This window comes from Haemaphysalis longicornis, unplaced genomic scaffold, assembly GCF_048455015.1.
Source record: "Haemaphysalis longicornis isolate Haplotype H1 unplaced genomic scaffold, Haemaphysalis longicornis Haplotype H1 scaffold_2, whole genome shotgun sequence".
Lineage (NCBI taxonomy): Eukaryota > Metazoa > Arthropoda > Arachnida > Ixodida > Ixodidae > Haemaphysalis > Haemaphysalis longicornis.
Window position 1 is genome coordinate 9,888,383 of NW_027526295.1, and position 10,304 is coordinate 9,898,686.

Consider the following 10,304-nt stretch of genomic DNA (forward strand, 5'->3'; position numbering starts at 1 on the left):
CGCGGTTGGGTGCAATAGCATGTTTAAAGTCAATTAAATGGTCCTTGTGTAAGGAAGGCAGCGCCACTGCAACAACTCAACTTTCATTCTTTGTTCGCCGATTGTCCGCGCCTTACACGTGGTCTTTTCGAGCGAAGTGCTCTCTTTCCTCAGGCGCGGCCGGAGTGAGCGGTGTTGTGTGCATACAGTTACAGTGATCCGGTAGTCAGCAGATTGACTAAGCATGGCGTTCGGCGACCTTAAGAGCGAGGGCGGCGTGAGCAAGCTGAACGAGCACCTGGCGCAGCGGAGCTACATCGAGGGCTACCAGCCGTCGCAGGCGGACGTCGCCTCGTACGGCGCGCTGAGCGGGGCCCCCTCGTCGGACAAGTTCCCGCACGCGGCCCGCTGGTACCGGCACATTGGCTCCTTCTCGCCGTCCGAGCGATCCGCCTTCCCCGGGCAGAAGGGCGCCGCCGCGGCAGCCCCCAAGGCGGCTGACGACGACGACGACGTGGACCTTTTCGGGTCAGACGACGAGGTTGACGAGGAGGCCGAGAAGGCTCGCCAGGAGAGGCTCCAGGTGCGTGCGTCCGCAGCTCTGGATGTTGCTTCGCTGCTGTGTGGCGCCTTGCCACCTTAACCCGCACGCTCAGCTCCGGTCCACTCGAGGCTCGAAAGGTTGTCGGCTGCACAAACAGTCGATTTAGCGAGCCTTCGGTACTTTCGGGCAATAGTTTCAGTTATCTAATCCAAGCCGGTGTCCTGCATGCTCCTCGCTAGATTACTGCCAAGAGCCACGGGCGCTACTAGGAGTGGGAACCGCGGGCCGATGAGGGCTAGGGCGGCCTCAGAGGCTAAAATTAAGTTAAAAATGCTTGGCCGCATGTCGGGGCTTCCTTCGCTGCAAGTGTCGCTACAAGTCTTTCGGACCCTGCCACGTGATTGGCGCTCCTGTCTTCCCCTCCCAACCCCTTGCGCTGTTTATTCGATGGTTAGTGGTTTAATGGAAGTTTATTCAATTTTCCCGCGTTTGTACTGGTCGCCTCATCCGATGTGACAGCGTGCGTATTGTTTTTGACCGTCTCTCTTTTGCCGGGAGCAATAACTACCAAAAATTGTGCCCGCACTCGTCTTTTATTGGCTTATAATATCCCTTGGCAATAAGCGTTTTGTTATTCTCACGCCCCATCTCAAGCTGTGACAAAAGTGAGGGCCAGAAGTAGCCTATTGCCCTGCTCGAGATTCCCATTTCGGAATGGGCCGAATAACACGCTGCCACGGGAGCAGCAACCAATATTGGTTTTCGCGGATGTCCCAAGGATGCCAAGCATGCTTAGCCAGTCACGACCAGGAGAAATTCCCTCTCTTCGACACTGTTTTTTGTTTTTACCGCGTGGTTCTTTCATTTCCTTTCACAAAAACCGATTCAATGTGTATTTTTATTTAAAGGGGTGTTGGCACTGTTATTACTGTCAAGATCTATTCGTGTACGAGCAACAAAATACTTCGCTCCGCATGCTGGCGACTGGCCGCGTATGCACTGTAGGAATAGCTTGCGAGAATTCGCTTGTGTTCTACTTTGGTATTGAAAGCCAATCGTTTGGCGTGCGAGAATTTGATTTGGCCCACTGCTTCCCCCCGCAGGGGGCATCTGTTAGAGCAGTGTCCTGTGCGACACCACGGACGCAGTGCCGTGTCCAGGGAAACGAGGATCCTGGTGGTTGAGCCGATGCTGGGTGCTTGTACCTTTAAGGCCTTTTGGCGAAAGCAACACCAGTTTGGCCTCTGCTTCTCGTAGATAGCACCTCCGGTCTTACCCATCCGGGGGCCATTGGCAGTCGCCTTTTCCTGTCCCCCCTGCCTTCATCTTTCTCTTTCCTGTATTTTTTCTAACAACTTTCCTGTCGTCTCATTCCTTCTCAGTTTCCCTTTTTTCTGGCGGCCAGGGTTAACCTTGTGTAGCGAATGACCCTGAATTCAGCCAATTTGGTTGTAGTCGTGGTGTACAGTGGGATCCACTGTTGAAGGGAAACGGCGAGCGTGTGGCCACTGCGCTCCGCGGAGCACCAGCGCTGAGAAGTGGCGAGAATCAGAGACAGCCGGCACATGCGCACTGACTGCATGAGGCGGGAGAAGCTGCTCTGTCGTCTGCTACGGTGCTCCGCTGCGCCGCTCAGCTTGCTGAGGGATTTCGCACTGGAAGGATGTGGGTGGCCGGGCGAAGCGCTGTGGCAGACGACAGAGCGGCTTCTCCCGCCTCATGCAGTCAGTAGAGGCCCTAGAACCTGCCTGAAGGGACAATGGATGCAACTGAGGCAGGTTCTAGGCCCTCTACTTCTAGAACTGCTAAAAAAGCAAACTTATCTGTGGAAGAATGCTGAAGTGCCTGAATGCCCTTTGAAGTGCGCCTGAGCTCAACCCTATGAAGAAACTTTGTACAGGAGAACAGGGTCCCTCGGGAGTGTATTCTAAGCACAACACTGTTTGTCGTAAAAATTAACTCCATATCCAAAATAATTCCGAAATTTATGTATTTTGCCTGTGTTGATCTTCAAATAGCTTGCACATCCTTCAACGTAGCAACATACGAGACACAAGTATGGCAGACATAGACAGACAAAAATGGTTTCCAGTTTTCACCACACAAAACAGTGGCTATTCTTTTCTCACTCAAATGAGGCTTACAGACCAATCCCACCCTACACCTCAAGCATATCGACTTACCCATATAAAATGAACCCAAATTTCTTGGTGTAATGTTTGACAAAAAACTGACTTTCCTACCTCGCATCAGCATGCTGGAAAAGAAGGCATCCCGAGCTCTAAACATGCATGAAGTCCTGTCACGCAAACACTGGAGTTCAGGCTTGCCTTTCACAAATTTATCGCTCTGTTGTACGCTCCTGCTTGCACTATGGCTGCATTCTGTATGGCTCAGCCAGGCATCTTGAAACGATTGGACCCAGTGCACGATTTTGGTTTGTCTCTTGCCAGGACGTATAGGACATCATCCGCCATTACGTCAAAACAAATGACTTGCCACTCACTGATAGAACGATGCTGACATGCTCATGCATCATTAAGATCCGGTCGCTGCCAAAATGTGTCATTCCATAATTACAAAATGCCTGTCTAGGACACTGTTTAATAACAAACCACAGACCATTGCTCCTTTGCTTTGAAGAAAAATGCCAGAAAGTCAGAGTAGACTATCAGTGTAATCACAGCAGTGCACTATAAAAATGCAGCTCAATTTTTATTAGGGGACATAATACACAATTCCATCAGCCTAAACACAAGGACAGGGCATTAAGTTGTGCTGGGTTCCTAGCCATTAATTCCTAGCAGAATTAATGGAAAATGAGAGAACGGATGCATGTATAAAACAAATACAAGAATATAAAACAAGAGATGAATAAAACAAGTGCAGATTCCTCACAGTGACTGTGTGAAATTTACACGGAGTAAACTGGCACAAAAAAAGCAGTCCTCATGGGTTAAGGAAACCAACAACAAACTTCACATGGTTAAACTCACTATAGTAGAGTGGGAATCAAGCAGGCACGATAACGCCAAATAGAAGTTATTTTATGTCTCCTCCGCATTGCACATGAACATCTGTCATAACGTTCTTCTTATGAAGCAAGATAAACCTAAATGTGAAGAATGTGACCAAGAGCTTACAGTAAACCTTGTGCGAAATTCGAGGTCCAGGGAAAAACATTTTAGGCTGTTGTACAACACTCATTCCACTTCACCCCAGCCTTTTCCTAAGAGAGGGTTGTTCAAATCTCCTCCATTTTTAGCTTTATCAAAAAAAAAAAATGACTCCTGCACAAGGTTTGTGTAAAACAATGACCCAGTATCCACAAAACCTTCTGTTTGGTGCATTATAGCCATCGAAAACAGTGAAGGTCTCCTCTTTGTCAATTTCAATTTTGTCTTGAGCACCTGAAAAAGTTTGGGAATGTTCACGAGTTCACCGGCACACGCGACAGGGAACTGCAGCGTCAACGGGCACCAAGCGTGGCTGTGGCCCAACTCGAAGTTCTCGCGTGCCAAATGCTGTGGTCTTTCAGTGCCGACACACTCTCTGGACATTGTAGTCAGTCACTGTGGACTGCGGATAGGCCCCCAAGATTTTTCCTGTGCAGTCAGTTGAGTTTTTGCTGTCCCATCTTGGCGCCTAGTTGCCGGTGTGTTCCTGTGTCGCTACGAGGCCCACGTTTGGCCTCCACTCCGTGTTGAGGTCCCACTCTTGTCCCACCTCGTTTTCTTTTTGGCTTGGTTAGCCTTGGCGCAAGTGGCATTCATTGCCTGCCCAGTAAGACCGGCTTCCCCATTCAATGCCGCTTCATTATTGTGGACAGCGTCAAGTTTCCCTCTAGTAATTGTACCCTTTCGGGAAATGAGACTGCAGCGGCAGATGTGGGTGCGAGCACTTCTCATGGCTCAGCCTGGCAGGTTTGTTGTTTGATTGGTTCTGGATGCACTGCGTAGCCGAACAGGCACTTCAGAAAGCACTTCTCTCACTTGATGCACTTGTTGCTCATTAACCTCCAGCAGCTTCTTGAGACGTGCAGCAATATGAGGTTGGTTTCATTTTTAGTCTGTGGGAAGTCAATGAGAGTGCAGCTTTTATCAGATACCTGTACATAGTACTCTGTGAGCTCAACAAGAATGTTTGCACCTCACTGACATGGTTTCCTGAAAAATAAGCTTGCAGTGACCCCTTAAAGTCTTGTTTGGATTTCCCACGGTACTGTCCTTAAAAGTTCCTGCAGGGGGCACCCGTTAAAGTCCTCAGAAATCCCAAAGTTTTGTCGTATAAACCAGTGTGGAGAGTTTGATGGCATGAATGTGGCCCACGAGTAGCCTTTTCTAAATCATGAGTGTCCCTTTGGTTGCTCCGAAATGTAGGCTTTCACTTACGCAGTGCACTGTTACTTCTCTAAGTAAATAATCATTTAGAAACTGCAATGATGCGCTCGGTGGCTTTGTTGTCCTTCGGGAAAAGTGTGGAGAAAATGGGTGGAACTGTTGGGAGCGGCCCTTGCTCATCTCCGTGCAGGCGTATGCGGAAAAGAAGTCCAAGAAGCCCGGCGTGGTGGCCAAGTCGAGCGTGGTGCTGGACGTGAAGCCGTGGGACGACGAGACGGACATGAAGGAGCTGGAGCGGCTGGTGCGCACGGTCAGCTGCGAGGGCCACACGTGGGGCGCCTCGAAGCTGGTGCCCCTGGCCTACGGCATCCACAAGCTGCAGATCGTGTGCGTCGTCGAGGACGACAAGGTCTCCATCGACTGGCTCATCGAGGAGATCGAGAACTTCAAGGACCACGTCCAGTCCGTCGACATCGCTGCCTTCCAGAAGATCTAATAAAGCCCCCCCGCACCACTTCTCCCAGTGTTGGCTGCCCTGCAGCCCGTGCGAGGCTCCTGCTGCAAAGGCATGGAGTCTCCAGTCTTTCTCAAGCTAAAATGATGTCCTTTGTTTAAAGGGACAATCAAGGCAAAGTACACTGCTTCGTGCTAGTATCAGTCATGCTGATGGTAATCTAGAGGAATGCCAGAATGCTAGGGGTGTGTGATGATTGCGAATAATGATTTGCCAGTACTGGCGAATATTTTCAAATTCAACGTTTTCTGATTTACAGTAAGAAAAATAAAATTGCAAATTGTCAAGCGTGCTTCAGTAAATAGTCCGTAGAAAAAGAATTGTGCACCCCTCGGTGTAATGGTGACTGTGGAATGTGAAGTTTTCTCGTGAGGATTGTTCCATGAGCTTACAGATGCACGAGGTAAGAGAAATAGGACATAGGTTTGAAAGGGAGACGGATTTCTGAGGTTTTGGAATAAAGGGTGATGTCGGCATGGCGCCACTGTGGTGGGAGCGTGCCGCGGGCCCAGTGGTCATTGATGTATTGGAGGAGATTCTCAAGAGCCAAGTCGTCCAGATTGCGGAGGAGCTTATTGGGGATATGGTCGTGTCCCGGCGTGGTGTTGCGGATGAGTTTATTCAGTTCGGCTTCGAGTTCTTGCATGGTGAAGGGTGTGTCAAGTGCGGCATTGTGGCAGCCCGAGTACACCGGATATTGAGAAGGTTTTGACAGGTCACGTGCGAATTTCTTTTGTAAGGTGTCAATTCTTGCTCGGTGCCTGGGTGGTTGTGTATAAGGCGGTGTATGCGCTGTTCAGTGGCTGATTTTGTCTCTTTCGTTCCCGTTAGGGAGCGTATTAGGTGCCATATTTTACGGGTGCCCAAAGTGCCCTGCAAGAGATCGCAGAATTGCATCCAGTTGTGTTGGCTCAAGGATTGTGCATATTCTTCAGCTTGCCGTGTCAGGTGCGCAATGTGTAATTTCAACTTCCGATTTGTTTTGTTGCGCTTCCAACGCTTGATGAGGCTGTTTCTCGCAGTCCACAAGTTGTTGAGGTGTTGGTCGACGGCTGGATAGTCGGTGGCGAGAGGGAATTCTTTTGAGTGGGCTTTCAGTACATCCGAAAGAGCGGCTGTCCATCTATTGAGGTCATTAATTTCTTCCGCGGGTAAATGTTCGCGAAGGGCTTTCCAGTCCATGAGTCGGGCTGTGCCTATGCGAGAAGGGGCAATACCTTGGATAGTTATGGATATGATGTGGTGGTTGCTACCAAAAATGTCAGGGAGGCATTGCCATGTGTATACCGTCACGTTGCGAACAAAAGTGAGGTCTGGCGTGGTATCTCTTGATACACTGTTGCCTATCCTGGTGGAAGTGTTCGGGAGGTTGCAGAGCGTAAGCCGGTGTTGATTCATAGTGTCCCATACGATGGTGCCTTTGCGGGCATTACGGGGGTAGCCCCAGGCCATATGTGGAGCATTAAAATCTCCAGTGATCAGAAGCTGTTGGTGTTCAGCGAGGGAAAGTACTTGTTTTAAAAGGGAGGGGAAGTCGGCCAGAGTGAGCTGAGGGGGACTATAGACGTTTAGCACAAAAATACTGCGGTCACCCTTTCGAGTTGGTAGTATCTCCACGAGGATACAATCGATGGTGAATGTGAAGTCATGGTGCTGGGCAGTATATCTGTTGTGGACGAGTGTAGCTGTGCGTATGGATGAGTCGTTTTAGAAGGTATTGTAGTCTCGAAGGGTCGGGTGCTGTGCGTCAGCTTCTTGAAGGGTGATGACAGCTGGGAGGTGTTGCGATGTATATGGTTGGAGGGAGGCTTTCTTTTTACGGAATGATCGACAGTTCCAGTGCCATATTGTGAGGGGTTGGGTAGGCGCGTCGTCCATAATGGCGTCGGCGAACGAGGCAGGGGTGAGAGCAGGGCCCGGTTTGCGTTGCTTCTTCCGTTTGGTGGTGTCAGTTGCTTTATCTTTCAAGGCCTGAATTCTGACTACAAGAGCAGTGAATTCTGACTGGAACAGTAGTTTAAGGTCGGCAATGGAAGAAGTAAGGGCTGCCAAAGGTGAGGTAGAGGGAAGGGGGTCGGCTGGTGGGGGGGACTGCTGTGTATGCTGGGTACTTGTGTTAAAGGAGCCATGAAGACAAAATACAAGTTGGGTTTATTAGAAAGACTGCTCAGTCCCGATAACAATGATACCAATATCATCGCAATCTTCGAAGAAATAACGGAGATATTAAACAAAACGTCTGAGGCAGTCGCGACCCCTTAGCCAATTTCCCGCAACTTTTCTATGACGTCACGGAACCTTGTTTGTGCGATTGGCAGCCGCCTAACTGACCTGTCGCGACGACACATGACTGGACGTCTGTAATGGGGCCTCTAGTTCCATTTGACCGCATCACTTGAATGCTAACGTGGAGTTAACGCACTGAAAATTATGTTTTGTTGTTGGCCCGTATGACGTCATCCTTGCTCATAACACGTCACTGTGGCGCAAAATTTGAAAGTTTTTAAATACTTCTTGCTTTTTTTTAATTAAAAAACATTTTTTGTGGCTCTAATGGAACTGAGTGAGATACTGAATCCTAGTTCTTTCAAATTAAACGAAGTTGTATTTTCTCTTCATGGCTCCTTGTAGTGTTCGCAACTCTGATATTTGTTCTTGAAGTAAGGTTATTTGACGTTCATTGTCAACTATTTGCGCTTTCAACTGGGCGTTTTCACGGATTAAGGCGTCTAACTGTGTAGTTGGCGCTGTTTCCTGATGGGGATCAAGGACCCCCCTCCTCACTCCGTAGTTTTTCAGGAACATATTCTGCCCACAGCGCCACGCATAGTGCCTCCTTTTCACGAAATTGGCGAACTTCCTAGGCTCGTAGTAGCAAGAGAAAATTATGAATGATGGTGATTTTTTTGCGACTTTCAGTAAGATCTCGATCAAGGTTTGGCTTCTAGTAGCTGTTGTGATCTCCCGGTTCGTCTAGTTTGCCTCCCTCACGCGGGTTCCTCTATCCGTCCGTCGCAAGTTCAGCCGGGGGGGTGGCTGACCGGGCTTCAGCTCCCCCCCCTCCCCGAATTTTTTCCTGCTGGTGCCGAGCTGCTATGCCCGGTACGTCGCCTGTGAACAAAGGCGCATATCCTTCGGATGCGCCACTATTAAAAACATTCACGACCCAATGCCTGTCCTCATTGGTGCTTACACAAAACGAGGCGCCCGGGTCAGGATATATAATTGGGTTGAAGGGCTGCAGCTCCAAAAGCGATGGCAGCCCTCTGGTACGCTCAGTGCACAGGATGCCAAAGGCATGCGTTGTGTCCCTTTGTGTGTGCAATGTGGCCATACAGAATAATTGGCCGGCTGAGTCGTTCTCAGCAGAGGAGATTGACTCGCACCGGGCACTGAAGTTTGCCCTAAGGTCCCTGAAAGAACTAAGGTAGCGCCAACTGCTCCCTCCTTCTCCGCTGCCCTCCTCTTTTTTCTCTCCCCTCACCCGCGGCGCCGCCGTCCCTTTAACTCCGCGGCGGGGCCGCCATATTTGTTGGCCACTTGAGAGCAGACGCCCTCGCTACGCTTCAGGGCGCTCGCTGCAGTTTGCTCTTGTTTTCGCGCCGAAATCGCTCTTTGGTAGCATTTATAGGATTTCTAGAGCCCCGTCAATTTCTAGAGGATTTCTAGAGGATAGGATTTCTAGAGGATATGATTTCTAGAGCCCCGTCTAGAGTTAATTAATCATGCAATACTTTTTTTCACCGGGCGCGGTCGTTTACAGCCGTTATTAATGGAGGCGCCTGGACAGAATTGTTTTGTGCTGGGATATATTCTGGCAGATTTGTACATTGCACTAACACAGGGATACACCCGAAAGAAATTCGAAAGAGGACCAATGTCACGATGATTATCAAGAGAAAACAATAAATCACAAAAATGAATTGGTGCCAGCAAATAGATATTTTATTGGAACAAACGTCCGTAATGACGTCGTGCAGGTGGCTTGTGCTGCTGACGTGGCTTCCCGTGAGAAAAAATGTTGGGAGTGGCATTTGGGTTTAGTTTTTTTAACGCCAAGCTTCTCCAATATCCGTTGCTCAAATTGATCCGTGAAATAATCCTATTGAGAAGGGAAAAAAAATGTCGCCGCCGAGTTTGAGATGCGCCACAAACACTCCGCAAATATAGGCAATAATGCATTGCAGAAGGGAGTTAGTGACTGTTCTACCGTAGCATGGTCAAATTCGTGTTCGCGCATCTGCTCAGTGCCGCGTCCGCTCAACTCGCTACACTAAACCCGTTTAGCAAGCGCTTTGTTGGACAAAAATACGTCTGCTGAAAATAATATAGTCGCCCAGTGTGTTTTGGTTCAAATCGCAATGACTGGATACGCTGCGCCATTGACTACTAAGATGAAGTAAGCGCGCACACTGCAAATGTACGGCATCGCGTGTAATGCAAACGTAAGTCGTAATTAACGTTCCTCTGTGCATACACGGAAGGGCGTACAGCCGTTACGGTGCGAATATGCATTTGAAGTGCTTATTCAAACGTGCGCGAATTTAATAAAGCGATAACAGAAATTGCGCATCAGACGTACGTCAACGGCGCGGTCACTATATTAGCTGACCTTAAATTGTTTTACCTAGCCGCAATTTTTTTTTCTCGCAACAGCCTCAATTTGCGCCGCACCGACCAAGCCCATATTACGCAGCACATCACTCCGATGTCATAACAACGGGATTATAATACCACCCGGGTAGCTAACACACAAAACATGACTTCACGCCAAAAAGAGCGTACACGCACTCGGAACGCACACGATACATGGTCAGACGCAAGCTGCCGTCGGCCAAAACAAGCATGAATTCAGGTGAACAATTCTCGCGTCACGAAAACCTTACGACAACTGACTGAACATGCTACGCCGCTGATATTGATGCTG

The 10,304-nt window shown here is 49.2% G+C and overlaps 1 protein-coding gene across 1 annotated transcript; it reads left to right on the plus strand.

Annotated features, from left to right (window-relative positions):
• The first annotated feature begins 109 nt into the window (after nt 1-109).
• On the plus strand, nt 110-5,381 carry LOC144168738 (putative elongation factor 1-beta). Its single transcript, XM_077697688.1, has 2 exons — nt 110-562; nt 5,054-5,381. Exons 1-2 carry the CDS (start codon nt 224-226, stop codon nt 5,357-5,359), a joined length of 645 nt encoding a protein of 214 aa, XP_077553814.1. The 5' UTR covers nt 110-223; the 3' UTR covers nt 5,360-5,381.
• Nucleotides 5,382-10,304: the final 4,923 nt, after the last annotated feature.